This window comes from Lissotriton helveticus, chromosome 6, assembly GCF_964261635.1.
Source record: "Lissotriton helveticus chromosome 6, aLisHel1.1, whole genome shotgun sequence".
Taxonomy (NCBI): Eukaryota; Metazoa; Chordata; class Amphibia; order Caudata; family Salamandridae; genus Lissotriton; species Lissotriton helveticus.
The window spans coordinates 44,732,911-44,751,860 of record NC_136067.1 but is presented as its reverse complement, the minus strand read 5'-3'; the positions used below and the strand labels follow the sequence as shown (position 1 = coordinate 44,751,860).

The window sequence follows — 18,950 nt, the reverse complement described above, 5'->3', positions numbered from 1 at the left end:
AGGTCTTCCTGACTCCGACGACGGTGAAGTCAGTCCCAGCGAGGATTCTCAAGAAATATCGTCCTCCTGAAGAGGATCCTCTGTTCCTCAAGTCTGATCCCCCACCAGATTCAGTAATCATTGCGGCGGCTAGGAAATCCAATGCGGTGGCTTCCTCATCCACGGTACCGCCTGATAAGGACAGCAAGATACAAGACTCATGGGGGAGAAGAGTTTGTATTACCTCAGCTTCTTTCCTCAAGGTCTCCAATGCGGAAGCTCTTCTGGGCAGATATGACAGATCTCTGTGGGACTCGCTTCAGAGATTTTCTGATAAACTTCCTCAGGAAGATAGAAAGGACTTTGAGGAGATTCTGTTGGAGGGCGGTCAAGTCTCCAATCAGATTATAGGAGCGGCGGCAGATGGAGCAACGCTGGCTGCGCATGGTTATGCGCATGGAATCACAGCGAGGAGATCCTGATGGTTGCGCCTTACAGCATTGAAACCCGAGGCTCAATCCAGAATAATAAATCTTCCTTTTTCAGGAGCATCTCTCTTTGGGGCGAGTGCTGATGAGGAGATGCAGCGGATGAAAACGGAGTTAGACACCCTCAAAGCTGTTGGACTTGAAAAGAAAGAGGAATTCCGGAAGAAGTTCCGTTCTGATAACAAGGGCTCTTCGAAGCAGAGGGTTCAAATCCCTCACTGGCAGAAGGGCCAGAACCAGCAAGGCCAACAAAAATCGCAATATAAAGGCAAGCGCAATTCCAAAGGAAATGGAAATCAGCGCCAAGGCAACAACTTCAATAAGCCTCAGCAGAAGCAATGAGTCTTCACTTCCCCCAGCGCCGTTGTCCACTCCAGTGGGGGGAAGCATTGCACATCACAGGACAGAGTGGCAGGCCATTACGAAAGATCAATGGGTGTTGTCTACGCTGCAGAATGGGTACTGTCTTCGTTTCCATCGTCTACCTCCACCCGTTCCTCCGATGTCAACGTCAAGCCACCAGCTACATCTGTTAAAGAAAGAAGTAGCGACACTCCTCGAGAAATCAGCCATCGAGAGGGTGCCGGTGGCTCAAAGGGGGAAAGGAGTATACTCGAGGTATTTTCTGGTCCGAAAAAAGGGCCAAAAGGCGGAATACAGGCCTATTCTGTACTTGAGAACACTCAATCTACATGTACGAAAAGAAAAATTTCGCATGTTGGCGCTTCACCAAATCTATCCACATCTCAGGAAGGGAGATTGGATGTGTTCGCAGGACCTTCAAGACGCATATTTTCATGTCCCGATACGGCCCGATCACAGAAGATTCCTTCGATTTCGGGTGGGGACCTCTCACTACCAGTTCAAAGTCCTTCCGTTTGCCCTATGGGTGGGACCAGGAGGGGGGTGGTTACACCCCTCTCCTTTGTCCGGTCTCTTCCCAGCTCAGGGGCTGGTGTGCCCCAGGAACTGGTTTGAGCCGGCATATGCACAGTGAGCACCGGGGTGCCACTTGCAGTCACCTTCCTTTCAGCCCTGCCTACCTGGGATAAACAAAATCCTGTCTGGGATGGTGCTAGCACCGCCCCTGACAGGAAACCCTTTGTCCAGGCCTCCGTTTGCTGGAAGGACTCCCAGTAGCAGGAGGGCAGACTTGTGTCTCGGTGGCAGCATCCATTTTGTGGAGCTGAGGCTATGTCTGACTTTAACCGGGGTTCACAGTTACATACATGTCGTGTCCCTCTAGAAGGGTGGAATGCTAACTCCGTCGCCAGAATTGGCGAGGGGTTAGTATTCCAATTCATATGACACCTTACTCGACAAGTTTTGATAATGCTATAACAAAGTTAGCATTTAACCGCGAGGATTATAATGCACTTAAGAGTATATGGTATAGCGTTATCATGGAACAGCTATTTGGACTTGGTTCCGCAAGCTGCAAACGGGCTCAGCTCATGCCAGAGCACCATCTCACATAATTCCAAGCACTCTGCCTTCAGGATTGATAAGGCCTGCAATAGGAGTGACTGATAGGAATATATGTGTCCATTTTAGGTTTAGATATAGGTATACTATATCTAAAGCAAAGGGTGATTACACCACCTTGCCCCAGCTGTCGTGCAGCCAGTTGTGTCTGTTTGGGTGGCCAGCCAGGGGTGGCATAATACATGCTTCAGCCCCTGGTAGGCCCTGGGTACACCTATGCCCTGGATACCTAAGGTATGCTGTACAGGGACTGATAAGGTGGCCCAGTACCAATTGGTAAAATGCACCTAAGGTACATGGTTGTAATTTAGAGAGAGAACAGCTAGGCTGTGGGTCTGATTAGCAGGCCCACAGCCAGGGAAAGTCGTAAATCAGTGAAGCAAAAAGCAAAAATCTGGGGTGGCCATGGGATTGCAGACCCCACTCTCCTACATAACCCCCCCCCCCCAAACTTAGGGACATTAAACTAACCTTGACCAGGTGAGTCTTCTTGCTCTAAGTAGAAGTACCTGGAGAGACCATCTGCATTACCATGGTCAGTTCCTGGGCGGTGCTCCACTGTAAAGTCCATCCCCTGTAGGGAAATGGACCACCTAAGAAGTTTGGGGTTTTCACCCTTCATCTGATTTAGCCATAAGAGGGGCTTATGGTCGGTCTGAATCTTGAAGTGAGTTCCAAACAAGTAGGGCCTCAACTTCTTCAGGGCCCAAACCACAGCAAAGGCCTCCCTCTCTGTAGCTGACCAACGTTTCTCTCTAGGGGTCAGCCTTCTGCTTATAAAAGCAATGGGCTGGTCATGACCATCAATATTCAGCTGAGATAGAACAGCTCCCACACCCAACTCAGAAGCATCTGTTTGGACAATGAATGGTTTGGAGTAGTCTGGACTCTTGAGAATAGGTGCAGTGCACATGGCCTGCTTTTTGGGCCTTTCTTGGTGCACTCACCAAACCAGTGAGTATTACTTTTGCAGTACTGGCACCATGGTTTCTTCTGACCATTCTTCTTCTTTTGGGAATTCTGGGACCCACCCTCTTTAGATTGTTGGGGCCCTGTTGAAGACTTCTGGTCATTTTGCTTATTCTCATTACCCTTGGGATCTGCTTTCTTCTGGCCACCACCCTGGTTCTGGTTCTGCAGCTTGACCCTTGTCCTGACCCATCTGTCTGCCTTCTTTCCCAATTCTTGGGGAGAGGTCAGATCTGAGTCAATAAGGTGCTGATGCAACAACTGATTTTGACAATTACTTAAGATTTGTTCTCTCATAATTAGATTATACAATCCTGTGTAATCAGTAACTTTACTTCCCAGTAACCAGCCTTCAAAAGCCTTAGTGGCACAATCTACAAAGTCAGCCCAATCTTGAGACTGAATTTTCTGGGTATCTCTGAACAGCAACCTGTACTGGTCAGTGGTTAAGCCAAACCCATCAATCAGTGTATTCTTCAAGACTTGGTAATTGTTAGCATCCTCAGCTCTAGTAGTGAGGAGCTTATCTCTACCTTTACCTTCAAAGGAGAGCCACAAAATAGCTGCCCACTGACTCTGGGGGATGCACTGGACAGTGCAGGCCCTCTCCAAAGCAGTCATCCATGTGTGGATGTCATCCCCTTGTTTAAAAGGGGGCACTATTTTACTCAGGTGTCTAGTATCAAAACTCCTGTCTTTATCCTTAGGGATATTGCTGCCACCAGTGGGGACTACCCCACTTAACTGTTGCTCTCTAGCAAAGGCAAGCTTCTCTTTGGCAAGGGCAAGTTCTTCCCTCTGAATCCTCAGATTCGCCTGTTTCATCCTTGCTTCATGTTCTCTTCTCTGAGGGGAAGTCAGTCTCCTCTGGGGAGAGATCATTCTCCTCTGAGCAGAGGCATGAGAGTGCACAGATCTATTGGAGTCCCTAGAATGAGACCTATCTCTTCTAACTCCAAAGTTAGGCCTGCTTAGGGTCAGTACTGGGGGTCCCCCAGATCCTTCCCTATGTAGGTCTAAGTTGGCCCTAGTAAGTCTGCTGACTAGCTCAGGACCATTGTCTGCCTCATCCCCAGAGACTTCCTCATCTTCCTCCTCCTCTACATCTACTGTATCATGGAGATCTGGATCACCAAGGGCACCTTCTAAGGGGGGCATGCTCTCATCTGTATGAGAAGCCTTTCTAGCATCATAAGTCTCTAAGAGACCTAGCAGGAAAGGAGTGGTAGGGTTAGAACCCTGTTTTAGTTTCCTGGAGGTACACAATTGTCTGATCTCCTGGAAGCTAAGGCCTGCATATCTGGAAGTGACCTGTGGAGGGTCAACAACCACAAGGGGAGTTTCTGAAGACTCTCCCTGGGTAGACATGCTTCTAGTGTGGTGTAAGTGATGCACCTACCTACACTATGGGTTTACCTAATGATCCCTTGCTAAGAGTTGTAGTCAGGGTGTGCTAAGCCCTGTTACACTACAACAGCTGGTTCAGTAGAACTCAGAGTATTCTAAGTTAAGTTATATGTACCTGGGTACTTATGTGATCTTTCAATTGATATTCTTAGGATACGTGCGAGGTAAAAACAACAGCAAGCTCAAATCCCAACCGCTGCACACCAATGTGAGAAGTTGGCCTGATATATAGTGCTCACCATTCTAGTGATCACTGTGTATCATACCAAACAACCCTTATTGATGATTGGTTGTAAGTCAACCTTTTAGACCAGCTATCCTAGTAGCATGGACACGAGCAGTCTTCAGGCTAAACTCTAGAGGGCGTGTTAAGCCAGCTGTTTTACCATCACATATACCCCTTGAACACCAAGTGAAAGGACACCACACAAGTTGTTATGAAAATAAAGGATATTTATTTATAACAAGACTACCCTGAACTCTTTATGAGTCAGGGAGCTAAGCACAATACAAAACTCTTACGAAAATACTTTAAGTTGCACAATTTACACAAATGCCCGAGGGGCACGAAAAACCATATACACAAAAAGTGGAATGCGAACTACTAGCAGGTAAGTAACAGGATCCAGAGGCTTCAGGATCGCTAGGACTACACTACTGAACCCTAAGGTTAGGAGCAGGAGGCCTAGGGAGATCGGGTGCAGTGTGTGCACTCTCACGCGGGATGCGGGAAGAAGTCTATGGATGCTAGCGTTTCTAAAGTTACTGTTTCCGGACGAATCCGACTAGGTAGACTGAAAACGAAAAAGAATCTGGACACCTGGATAGTGAACCTGTGCTGGAGTACCAAAATACTCAAGTTACCTAGCCCAGGGGCCGCGGCTGCATAGGGTTCAAAAGACGTCGGGAATCCTCGTTGAAGTCTACGGAGCCTGAAAGAAGAAGTTGCTGGCAGGCGACCAGTGAAGAAGTTCGGTGTGATCCAAGGCTGGATCAGTGAAGGAGACGACCTGAAAGCAGAGGGGACAGTTCTTAATCACTAGCCAGTGATTATGTGGGCACCAGGATGGCACCGGATGAAGTCACCTCGACCAGGTGAGTGGGCGACGCTGGACTCTACAGTCACACGGGCTAGGAGGCGTTGTCGGCGTCCAGGCTGGAGGTGCGAGCTGTCCCACGAGGCTGTCGGCTGTCGGCGATGCTGGACTCAGGATCTGAGCAACAAACCTTGGCAAAGGCAAGCCCACGCGGTGGAGTCAAGATGGCGTCTGGAGTGGACCAGGAGGGTCCAGGGCACTTCTTGTTGGACAAGAAGCAAGGGCCAGTCTAGGGGACCTAGACCAGTGGGGAAAACGTCGTGGTACGTCGTCAAGAGGGTCACTAGCCAACGGGCAAGTGACCGGACAACGTGGCAAGCAGCAAAGAAGCAGAAGGGCCCCACGCAGATCTCGTGGATGCTGGGAGGCTGGACTTCGGTGCTGGAGCTGCTTAGGGTTAGGGCTTCTCAAACCCCAATGCACTTACTCGAGGGTCTCTCGGGGGTCGTGCTGGTGAAGCGTCGTGCAGGTCTTGAGGATGGCAGGTCCCACGGGTCTAGTCACACCCACGAATCTCAGCTGGGCTGGATGATGTAGGTAGAGGTCAGAGATGGCAGGGAATCCGGGTCTCGTCGAGCTGGGCAGTCTTGATCCGGAGGATGGACGTGCAGCAAACCGCAAGAGCTTCGATGGTGCCTGCTGGTGCAGGGTGGCTACTCCTTAGTCACAAGGGAGAGTCTTCAGAAGAGTCAAGAGTTCCTTTCGTGGAAAGTAGTTTCAAGATTCAAGATTATCTAATTTGGGAAGGGGGCCTGCTCCTACCTTTATCCTAAGAAAAGGGGCTGGCACGCGACTAGGTCCTGCCCTATGGGTGGGACCAGGAGGGGGGTGGTTACACCCCTCTCCTTTGTCCGGTCTCTCCCCAGCTCAGGGGCTGGTGTGCCCCAGGAACTGGTTTGAGCCAACATATGCACAGTGAGCACCGGGGTGCCACTTGCAGTCACCTTCCTTTCAGCCCTGCCTACCTGGGATACACAAAATCCTGTCTGGGATGGTGCTAGCACCGCCCCTGACAGGAAACCCTTTGTCCAGGCCTCCGTTTGCTGGAAGGACTCCCAGCAGCAGGAGGGCAGACTTGTATCTCTTGGCAGCATCCATTTTGTGGAGCTGAGGCTATGTCTGACTTTAACCGGGGTTCACAGTTACATACATGTCGTGTCCCTCTAGAAGGGTGGAATGCTAACCCCGTCGCCAGAATTGGCGAGGGGTTAGTATTCCAATTCGTATGACACCTTACTCGACATGTTTTGATAATGCTATACCAAAGTTAGCATTTAACCGCGAGGATTATAATGCACTTAAGAGTATATGGTATAGCGTTATCATGGAACAGCTATTTGGACTTGGTTCCGCAAGCTGCAAACGGGCTCAGCTCATGCCAGAGCACCATCTCACATAATTCCAAGCACTCTGCCTTCAGGATTGATAAGGCCTGCCATAGGAGTGACTGATAGGAATATATGTGTCCATTTTAGGTTTAGATATAGGTATACTATATCTAAAGCAAAGGGTGATTACACCACCTTGCCCCAGCTGTCGTGCAGCCAGTTGTGTCTGTTTGGGTGGCCAGCCAGGGGTGGCATAATACATGCTTCAGCCCCTGGTAGGCCCTGGGTACACCTATGCCCTGGATACCTAAGGTATGCTGTACAGGGAATGATAAGGTGGCCCAGTACCAATTGGTAAAATGCACCTAAGGTACATGGTTGTAATTTAGAGAGAGAACAGCTAGGCTGTGGGTCTGATTAGCAGGCCCACAGCCAGGGAAAGTCGTAAATCAGTGAAGCAAAAAGCAAAAATCTGGGGTGGCCATGGGATTGCAGACCCCACTCTCCTACAGCAGGTCGGTCCATCACCGATGCCTTTGGCGCCTATCAAATACGGACTGCCCCCGACGGCTAGACCTAAGGCTGTGCCACTCCAAAAAGCTACAGACTCATCCAAGTCCACATCAGTAGCTGCACCCGCCCAGCCTCGGACCGAAGACGTTCACTTCCAGCCACAAAGCTACGACGAACAGTCAAAATTATACATCGACTCCGAATCAGGCAGGCTCACTGTTTACAAATGGAAAATCAGACCTGAAACACCTATGGAGCCTTACAAGATACCACTAAAGAAAAAGAGAGACTCCACTACCTCTCCAATTCTTTTTGAACCTATACACACATATGGGCAAGGCTATTCCTACTCACCCACAACAGTCACTGAGGATGTGGAGGAAGGGGACAATGAGGAGCAGTTTAACTACCCCATGGACACAGATCAAGATGAGTCCCGGCCATGGGCTGACACTGTTGACCCTGATGAACCTCACACCACCCTTGACACTCAGTCATATGCAGTCAAGACTTCACCTACTGAAGACACTGCTGCGTTCAACGCGCTCATTCGAAGGGCGGCACATAACCATGACGTGGATATGCACACTGACCCGGTAGAGGATGACTTCCTTTTTGATACATTCTCCACATCAGAAAGATCTATAAAAACTCTACCTATGCTCAAAGGTGTGCTCAAACATGCAAGTGACATTTTTAAAGAGCCCACTAAAGCAAGGGTGGTAAACCCGAGAATTGAACGGAAGTACCGGCCTGCGCCCGTGGATCCTACCTACATCAAGGGCCAACTCCCACTAGACTCCTTGGTGGTGGCTAATGCTCGCAAGAGAGCGAACTACTCGCAAACAACGGGTGATGCTCCTCCTCCGGACAAGGAATCCAAGATCTTGGAAGCCTCTGGGAAACGTGTGGCTGCTCAAGCTGCTAATATTTGGAGGATCTCCAATACCCAAGCCCTGTTAGCAAGATATGACAGGGCACACCACGACACTTTAAAGCAGCTACTGCAACACCTACCAGATACCTATAAGGAGGGAGCAGAAATGCTTATACAGGAGGGAACGTTGATCTCCAACGCGTCCAATAAGTGCGCGTTGGATGCAGCCGACACAGCAGCTAGGGCAATAAACACTAGCGTTATGCTAAGGAGGCATGCCTGGCTCCGCATCTCTGGATTTAAGTCGGAAATCCAGACTACCCTGCTCAATCAGCCAGTAAACCCTGACTTCCTCTTTGGTCCAGAAGTAGACACCACTCTCGAGAAAATTAAGAAGGACACAAACTGCGAAATCCATGGGGACACTGCAGTCTCAGCAGTTCAGGGGCGGTTCCTTTTGTCGCTCCGGTAACAGGGGAGCCTCCAGAGGAGAGGCGTCACAACAAGCCCAGTACAGCAAGGGAGGCACACAAACCACCTATAGCAAAAACAATAGGGGTGGATACCGTGGAAACAGCACCAAAGGCAGGGGGCGTGGAAATAATAACACCAGATCCTCCGCCACTAACAAGCAGTGACGTCTTGTCACTGCCCCCCGCCCATATAACACCGGTCGGGGGGAGACTCCAGCAGTTCCTGCCAGTCTGGGAAAGCATAACCACGGACAGGTGGGTGAGACAACTTATACAACACGGTTATTGTCTAGAACTAACCTCCACTCCACCCAACATACCCCCAAGGCACCGTCCTATGTCCGCAGAGCACATGCACTTATTGCAGCAAGAGGTCATCTCCATGCTGCAAAAAGGGGCCATAGAGCTCGTGCCTGTAGAACAACAGGGAACAGGGGTGTACTCTCTGTACTTCTTGATCCCAAAAAAGGACGGATCCCTCAGGCCCATTCTGGACCTCAGGCCCCTAAACCAATATATCCTATCAGAACACTTTCACATGCTCACGTTACAGCAAGTTCTGCCGTTGCTCAGTCAAGGGGATTTCCTAGCAACCCTAGATCTGAAGGATGCCTATTTCCACATTCCCATTCACCCCGGTCACAGGAAATATCTCAGGTTCACCATCAACAACCAGCATTACCAGTTCAACGTCCTGCCTTTCGGGGTCACTACAGCCCCCAGAGTGTTTACGAAGTGTTTAGCGACAGTGGCCGCACATCTTCGGAGACAACATATCCATGTCTATCCGTATCTGGATGACTGGCTAGTACAAGCAAGGTCAGCCCAGCAGTGTGCCAACCACATGTCACGCACAATCCACCTCCTACAGAGTCTGGGATTTTCGCTCAATTACCAGAAGTCCCATCTTCAACCCGCACATGTACAGCAGTACCTAGGCGCAGAAATAAACACGCTCGCTGCCACGGCGCACCCGAACTCAGCGAGAGTCAACAGCATGCAAGTGCTAATTCAGGGATTCAGGCCACAACACTCACTCCCAGCGCAGGTGTTCATGCAGCTGATAGGCATGATGGCCTCCTGCATCTTTATAGTCCCTCACGCGAGGCTACACATGCGTCCGCTTCAGGAATGCTTAGCACGCCAGTGGAACCAGGCTCAAGGACAACTAAAAGACCTAGTGTTGGTGACCGGTCGTGCATACAACTCTCTGCATTGGTGGAACACACAAAACCTTTGCAGGGGACGACCATTCCAAGAGCCTGTACCACAAATAGTACTAACGACGGACGCATCTCTCCAGGGCTAGGAAGCGCATATCCTCCATTACACAGTGCAGGGACTATGGACACCGCAACAGCAAAAGATGCACATCAACCTACTGGAACTGATGGCAATCTTCATGGCGATGAAGGCATTCAAGTTGCATCTCTGCAACAAAGTCGTGTTGATCCGGACAGACAACATGACTGCGATGTATTACATCCAAAAGCAAGGGGGGACACACTCTCCACAATTGTCACACCTGGCACAATGCATGTGGAAGTGGGCCATTCAGAGGAACATGTTCCTCATGGCGGAACACCTCCCAGGGAAGGACAACCAGATGGCGGACTTGCTCAGCAGACACAGCCATCAGATGCACGAGTGGGAGATACATCCCTCAGTGCTCCAACCATACTTCCGTCAGTGGGGTCATCCAGAGATAGACCTATTCGCCACACACGAAAACGCAAAATGCCGCACCTTCGCCGCCAGGTTCCCACACCCGCAGTCTCAGGGCAATGCGATATGGATGAACTGGTCGAACAGATTTGCGTACGCCTTTCCTCCAGCTCCACTCATACCGCTAGTGGCACGCAAACTGAGGCAACACTCCATGACGCTCATCCTGGTTGCTCAAACGTGGGCAAGGCAAGCGTGGTACACCACATTCCTAGAACTTTCCGTGGTTCCCCACGAGCGCCTCAGGCTCACACCCAGTTTCCTCAGTCAGAGCCATGGAGACATTCGGCACCCGGATCCGCAGCAGTTGAGCCTTGCAATATGGCTCCTGAAGTCATAGAGTTTGGCTACTTAAACCTGCCCCCTGACTGCATGGACATCATAAAGGAGGCCAGGCGTCCTACCACAAGGGCCTGCTACGCGGCCAAATGGAAGCGTTTTGTTATCTATTGCTCCAATAATAACATAAATCCGCTTGATGCTTCCACGCAAAAAATCATAGGTTACTTGCTGCACCTATACAAGTGTAATCTAGCGTATAGTTCCATCAGGATACATTTAGCAGCAATGGCAGCTTATCTTCAAAATAGACAGCATCTGAAAGAGACACGTTAGTATTAGATTCCTTACATTAGAATATCCCCAGGCGTCAGACTGGATCCGGAAATTTTTGCGTAGCAGTACCCTTGCGCGTCGGTAGGCGTCGTCTGCGGCTCCGCGTCCGTCGTCGGCGTCGTGGGCGCCGTGATGACGTCGTCGGAGTACTTAGACGCCGCCTCCGCGTGCTGACGTCACTTCTTCTTTTTTCCGCGCCAGCAAGCGCAGATCTGGAAAAAGCAGTAACCCTAGTCATTTTTTTTACTAACTTTTTGATCATTTTTTGATTGCTTTTCGAAGTCTCTCGACTCCGAACGGTGCCGTAGGGATGCCCGGCTTCAAGCACTGTGACGATTGCGACCGTCTGATGTCGGTCACGGATCCTCACCGCGTGTGTTTGTCTTGTTTGGGCGTCGACCACGACGACAAGGCCTGCTCCGACTGCCGGGCCCTCTCCTCGAAAGCCAGGCGGGAGCGGTCCCGTAGGCGACTCGAACTCCGGCAGTCGGTCCGACGCCGTGAGAGGTCCCGATCCCATGGGAGGTCGAGAGACAGGTCGCGGGCTCGGAGCCACCACAGCTCCAAGAGTAGGCCGCAGTCCTCCGGGTCCAAGTCCTCGTCAGGTAAGAGGCATAAGAAGTCCAAGAGGCGTCATCGCTCTGCGGACTCCCCCCCGACGCTCGCGCGATGCGGCCGGGGGTTCGGGTGACACCGCCCACGCGGCTCCGTCGGAGTCGCGGGCGCCGCGTTCAGCCCCACACCCTCCGGTCCCTGGGCTCAACGCGACGCCGGAGGAGATCGAGCGCTTCCTCATGGCCATGAGGAAACTCTCTCCTCCGACGGGCTCCGCGACGCCTCCGGGCCCAGCGGACCCGTCTGGGGGCCCTAGCGGGTCGGCGGCTCCGGCCCCGACGCCGTCGGGTGCTTCGGCCCCGACGCCGCCGACGCCTTCGGGCTCGGCGCCGCAGGCCCCCATTTTCCCGATGCCGCCGGCGCCTTCGGGCCCGGCGCTGAGGGGTCCAGTTGTTCCGACGCCGCCGGCGGCTTCGGGCCCGGCGCCGCAGGACGCCGCTGGTCCTCCCTCGGGATCTGGTTCGTCCCCGGTGGATCTGACGGCCTCCCCGGCGTCGGACCCTCAGGTGTCGCCTCCGGTGCCGTACTCGGGCGGCGCCGGCCCCGGTCCTACCTCCGTTCCTGTTCAGCCGTCGGGACGGCCCCTCTGGGCGCCGCTCCAGACGTCGTTTGGTGAATTTCACTTTTATGAACAGGCCCCATTGGTTGAGAACCCTGACCAGAGAGTGTCAGTCTCATGAGGACTGTACAGGAGACCTGGGGGAGGCCAGTGGCCTGGACACCTCTCCAGATACTGGTTTTGTCTCCCCTCCTACCGTGGCTTCGGAGGAGGGGGCAACATATAGTGTGGTGCTGATGAGGGCTGCCAAGGCCTTGGGCCTTGAGCTTCCCGTCGCGGCCGGGAGGACTAACCTCCTCACTGAGGTCCTTAAACCGCAGTCAAGCTCGGCCCAGCCTCTGCTGCCCTTTAATGAGGCCTTGACCGACGTTCTTCTGGGCACTTGGTCCAAGCCCGCTACGGGTTCACCCGTAGATAGGAACGTGGCCAGACGCCACCGCCCAACCCCATGTTTCCTGTCCTCCCACCCTACCCCCGAGAGCCTGGTCATCCAGGCCTCCAATTCCCAGACCGCATTCCCGTCGGCCCCGCCGGACAGGGAATCCAAGAGGTATGACCAGTATGGGAAGATCTTCTCCTCCCTTAGTCTAGGCCTGCGGTCTTCCAACACCGCCTGCCTCTTGGGACGTTACACCCACTCTGTGTGGGATAAGGTCGCTGAAGTGCTGCCAGAGTGTCCGTTGGAGGTACGGGCCAAACTCGGCCAAGCCCTTGTGGAGGGCCGGGATGCAGCAAAGTATTCCATCAGGTGTGGGCTGGATACCACCGACTCGCTAGGTAGAGCGATGGCAACGACGGTGGCGGTCAGACGCCACGCCTGGCTGAGGTCCGCCAACTTCTCGGCAGATGTCCAGAGCACGCTCATGGACATGCCGTTCGATGGCCGTCGCCTCTTTGGCGACAAGGCAGACCATGCGCTTGAGCGCTTTAAGGACTCCAGGGCTACGGCCAAGTCCTTGGGCCTCTCGGGCCAGCGCCAGCAATCGGCTGCCTTTCACTCCTTTCGTGGCCATGGAAGGGGTGCGCCCACACGCGCCGCCAGCCACGCTCCGCAGGGCAATACCCAACACGGTGGCAGCCGTGGGAAACGCCGTCCGGGCGGTCGGGGGGCAGCGGCGAGGTCAGTCCACACCTTCCTCCGCAGCATCCGCCTCAAAACCCTCCTAGTCCGTGCTTTCAGGCCCATGTGACGCCAGTGGGGGGCAGGGTTCGCCATCACCACCTCCACTGGCGCACTGTCACGTCGGACAGGTGGGTGCTGCAAATCGTCCGAAGGGGCTACTCCCTCCCCTTCGAGGCGACTCCTCCAGCCATACCACCGCAGAACCACCGTGTGTCGGGGGATCATTTACAACTTCTGCAGGAGGAAGTTACGGCCCTCTTGGCCAAGGGGGCCATCGAGCGCGTTCCTGGGCCAGAAGTAGGGTGTGGTTGCTACTCCCACTACTTTCTGGTACCCAAGAAGGGCAAAGGGGGCCTACGCCCTATCTTGGACCTAAGGAACATCAACGGCTTCCTCCGGAAGCAGAAGTTCAAGATGCTGACACTGGCTTAGGTCCTGGCTGCCCTGGACCCAGGAGACTGGATGGTAGCGTTGGACTTGCAGGACGCTTACTTTCATATCCCCGTCCTGCCTGCCCACCGGCGCTACCTGCGGTTCGTGGTTGGCCACGAGCACTTTCAATTTACCGTGCTCCCTTTCGGCCTTACCAGCGCCCCACGGGTGTTCACAAAGGTGATGGCGGTGGTCGCAGCTCATCTGCGCAGGTTAGGGGTTTCAGTCTTCCCCTATCTCGACGACTGGTTGTTGAAGGCGGGCTCGCCCCAGACAGTCGTCAGCCACCTCCAGACGACGGCAGACCTCCTGCACCAGCTGGGGTTCTCCATCAATCTGCCGAAGTCACACCTGTGCCCCTCTCAGAAGCTCTTCTTCATCGGAGCGGTTCTGGACTCGGTGCGGTTTCGGGTTTATCCGCCCGAACAGCGGGTCCGGGATATTCAGGCTCTGATTCCCATCTTTCAGCCGTTATCCCGGGTTTCGGTCAGGTTGACGCTGCGGCTTCTGGGGCTGACGGCCTCCTGCATCCTACTGGTGCATCACGCCAGGTGGCGGATGCGGGCTCTGCAGTGGGACCTGAAGTTTCAGTGGGCCCAGCATCAGGGCAACCTATCCGACCACGTCCTGATCTCGGAGGGCACTGCGAGACAGCGGCAGTGGTGGCTTACGGACCGCGATTGGGTCAGCGGCAGATCCCTCTCCCTTCCCCAACCGGAGCACGTAGTTGTGACGGACGCGTCCCTCCAGGGCTGGGGAGGCCACATGGGAGAGGCGAAGATCAGAGGCCTCTGGTCTCCGGCGGAGACCCGGCTCCACATCAACCTGTTGGAGCTCAGGGCGATTCGTCTAGCACTGAAGGCATTCCTCCCCTCTGTCCGGGGGAGTGTAGTGCAGGTGTTCACGGACAACACCACCGCCATGTGGTACTGCAACAAACAAGTCGGTGTCGGGTCGTGGATCCTTTGTCAAGAGGCTCTTCGCCTTTAGCAATGGCTGGAACGCCAGGGCGTGACCCTGGTGGCTCAACACCTGGCAGGTTCTCTGAACGCCAGGGCGGACGAGCTCAGCCGTCGGTGCATGATGGATCACGAATAGCGTCTGAACTCGGACGTGGCGCTAGGCCTCTTTCAGCGATGGGGAGAGCCTTGGTTAGATCTATTCGCCACCGAAGAGTACGCGCAATGTCATCAGTTCTGCGCGTTGGAATTTCCAAGGCGGCACTCGCTCGGAGACGCTTTTCGTCGCGAGTGGAGTTGCAGTCTGTTGTACGCCTTTCCGCATATACCACTTCTGCCCAGAGTGCTGAAGAAGATCAAGCGCGACCGTGCCCAAGTCATCCTTGTGGCTCCGGACTGGGCGAGAAGGTACTGGTATCCAGAGCTACTCAGTCTGTCAGTCGATCCCCCGGTTCGTCTGCCTCTTCAGGAGGACCTTCTGTCGCAGCAGCAGGGGACGGTCCTCCACCCGAACCTGTCCAGTCTCCACCTCCATGCTTGGAGATTGAGCGGCGACAGTTGAGGCCATTTGACTTGCCTCCTGAAGTTTGTAACATCATTCTGGCAGCCAGGCGTCCCTCCACAAAGTCGGTATACGCCTGCAGGTGGAACAGATTTGTGGCATGGTGCACAGCAAAGGCTGTGGATCCCCTCAATGCTCCTCTTTCTGAGGTCCTTCTCTTCCTTCTTTCTCTTGCCCAGCAGGGCTCTGCTCTGGGCACTATCAAGGGCTACCTTTCTGCCCTTTCAGCCTTTCTCAGGCTGCCTGATCAACCTTCTTTGTTCAAGTCCCCTATTGTTAACAGATTTCTTAAGGGCATCACACACACGTTTCCTCCTGTTCCATTTGTGATGCCTCAGTGGGACTTGAACCTGGTTCTTACATTTCTGATGTGCGCTCCCTTTGAGCCACTTCACAACTGTCCTCTTCGCCTTCTGACTTTAAATACTGCTTTCCTGGTTGCCATCACCTCTGCCAGGAGAGTGAGTGAGCTCCAGACCCTTTCTTGTACTCCACCTTTCCTTTCTGTCCATCCGGACAAAGTGGTGCTGCCTACCAAACCTTCTTTCCTGCCCAAGGTTGTCACGGCCTTCCACATCGGGCAGTCTATCACCTTGCCAGCTTTCTTCCCGCCACCGCACCCCTCTAAAGAGGAAGAGCGGCTTCACCGTCTGGACCCAAAACGTGCGCTCTCATTCTACTTGGATCGCACACGCCAGTTCCGGGTGGATGACCAACTCTTTGTTGGTTACGTGGGCGCGAAGAGGGGGAAAGCGGTGCACAAGAGGACCATCTCCCGGTGGATCATCTTGTGTATCCAGGCATGCTACTCCGTGGCTAGGAAGGAGCCCCCTGTTGGGTTACGGGCTCATTCTTCCCGAGCCACGGCGACTACCACTGCCCTGGGCCGGGGTGTGCCCTTACAGGATATCTGTCAGGCTGCTACGTGGTCATCGCTGCACACGTTTGCAAGACACTACTGCCTGGACAGTCAAGTCCGGAGGGATGGCTTCTTTGGCCGTTCCGTCCTCCAGGACTTTCTGGTGTGATTATTGGTTCGCAGACCCACCACCGGGGTTGGTTTTGCTGGGGTATCTATTCTAAGGTAAGGAATCTAATACTAACGTGTCTCTTTCAGATGCACAAGTTACTACTTGTGTAACGATATATCTTTAAGAGACATTAGTTAGTATTAGATTCTTTACCGACCCACCCATCCTCCCCGTTCTGCGAACCAATATCTAGGGTTAGGGTTGTCCCCTTTCAGGGCCCTAGTTTCAATGGCACCAGTGTTGGTTTTTAACATGGCTCTGCGTTTCTGGCGTGGAAAAGCTGTGTCTAAGAACTGACGTCAGCACGCGGAAGCGGCGTCTAAGTACTCCGACGACATCATCACGGCGCCCACGACGCCGACGACGGACGCGGAGCCGCAGACGATGCCTACCGACGCGCAAGGGTACTGCTACGCAAAAATTTCCGGATCCAGTCTGACGCCTGGGGATAGTCTAAGGTAAGGAATCTAATACTAACTAATGTCTCTTACAGATATATCGTTACACAAGTAGTAACTTGTGCACCTATCCCTTTTCAGAGTGCCAGCCATTAAAGCTTTTATGGAGGGACTGAAAAGGGTCATTCCTCCAAGACACCCGCCTTCGCCTGTCTGGGACCTCAACATAGTCCTCACCAGGCTCATGGGCCCACCATTTGAGCCTCTTCACTCTTGTGAGATACAATTTCTCACGTGGAAAGTGGCTTTTCTGGTGGCAATTACGTCGCTACGACGAGTTAGCGAGCTGCAAGCCCTCACTATTCAGGAGTCTTTCATTCAGATACATGCTAATAGGGTTGTGCTACGCACCAACCCTAAATTTATGCCCAAGGTACTGTCACAGTTCCACATTAACCAAACTATTGAACTACCTGTGTTCTTCCCAAATCCTGATTCAGTAGCAGACAGAGCACTTCACACACTAGATGTTAAAAGGGCTCTCCTGTACTACATAGACAGGACTAAAGATTTCAGAAAAACTAAACAACTGTTTGTTGCCTTCTCTCCACAACACAAAGGCAACCCAATCTCTGAATCAGGTATAGCCAGATGGATTGTTAAATGCATCCAGATCTGTTATCAAAAGGCTAAATGCATGCTTACAATCTCCCCAAGAGCGCATTCCACACGCAAGTTGGGGGCATCCATGGCTTTCCTAGGTAACATTCCTCTAGAGGACATATGTAGAGCAGCCACATGGACCACCATACACACATTCACCAAACACTACTGCGTGGATGTACACTCCAAACAGCAAGCTGCTGTAGGTCAGGCTGTTCTCAGAACTCTTTTTCAGACTGCTGCAGCTGGCACGGGCAACCGCCGCTAAGGAGGGTACTACTATTTATTCTATGCATAGATATAAATTCAGCAGCCCACATGCCTCGAACAGAATATGCTACTTACCAGTATGCATCTGTTCTTGGCATGTAGGGCTGCTGACATTTATATTATAGTTATTGATTTTTCTTCTTATCTCTGAAGATCCCGGTAAAAGGAATGTGAACTGATGTGAGGGCACGTTGTGATGCTATATATGGGTCATTGTTTTATCTGTTGGGAGACACAGGTCTACGACTGGGGCTATTACTTAGAAAAAGTTTCAGGATCCAGTCTGCCACTTTGTGATGGATGCTCTATCTAAAATTAAATTCCTCATCTTTGAATATACTCCAATAGTTTTACTGAGGGTAAGAAACCTATGCCAGTCTAATGCAATGTGATTTTATATCTAATATGTGTATTGCAAATGCTTCTGCCAGAACAATATAGTGATACTGCTATTACCTAAAACAATTAAGTAGTTTAAATTTTCTCTACCCATAGGGTGTCTCGTGGAGTACTATAAGGTACATGATTGGAGAAGTGCAATATGGCGGCAGGGTTACAGATGATTATGATAAACGTCTCCTCAATTGCTTTGCCAGGGTAAGGAAATCCTAAGCAACATGTTTTACATAACTTGTTGTGAATCTCTTTTTAAAACTGAGTATCTTTTCACACATTCCAGCCAATTTGTAAACTAAACGTAAAGATTTCTCAACTTTAGACAACGTTGAACAACTGTGAGAACTCTAGCACACATTAACGGTAAGATTTACAAACAGCTACAGGGCACTGAAGGTTGGCTTACTTTGAAAATTGTTGGTCCTAAATATCTGTGCCAAATTGGACTGAAGAAATAACCTTTCCGTTTTTTTAGTCCAGGTCACACGCCCTTTCATTTTCCAATGTATTTAGTGTCTTCATTCTCTAAATATTCAATGCAGCACCTTTCAAAGTAGATTCTCAGTCATGAGTCTAGAAGGTACAGGGTGGGCAAATCAAAGTATATACAGATTTCATAATCATAAACCATAGACAACATACTAAACAAATCCTACATGCTTATACATTAATGCTCTTGCTCAACTGCACTGTGCCGAGAGGATCAACAGGCTGCTTACTCCAGTCCTACAAATCCAATCTCCGAAACCTGTAGTGATGCTATCAACCTTTTTATTACTTTAGCTTATCAAATGCCTCGAATCAAATCATGAAAAAACAGCCACAGTCCATCCTGGTAGCAAAACCCCCAAATCAGCCACATTAAATGAAAATCAGCCATAAGTTTCCTCCACCCTCTCAGACCCAATTTAAATGATCACTGACATTTCAGATGTAAGTACATTAATGCAGGTAGTCATTTCATCCAAACCATCAGCTTGCCAGCA

At 51.9% G+C, this 18,950-nt stretch overlaps 1 protein-coding gene across 6 annotated transcripts in view; it reads left to right on the top strand.

Annotated features, from left to right (window-relative positions):
* Positions 1–18,950, top strand: part of DNAH8 (dynein axonemal heavy chain 8) — a 10,041,960-nt gene that overhangs the window by 9,360,360 nt on the left and 662,650 nt on the right. For all 6 annotated transcript variants that reach the window (XM_078647354.1, XM_078647353.1, XM_078647356.1 and 3 more), the window contains one exon: positions 18,064–18,165. In XM_078647354.1, coding sequence (XP_078503480.1) covers positions 18,064–18,165 — 102 coding nt within the window. The remainder of the gene's footprint in view (positions 1–18,063; positions 18,166–18,950) is intronic.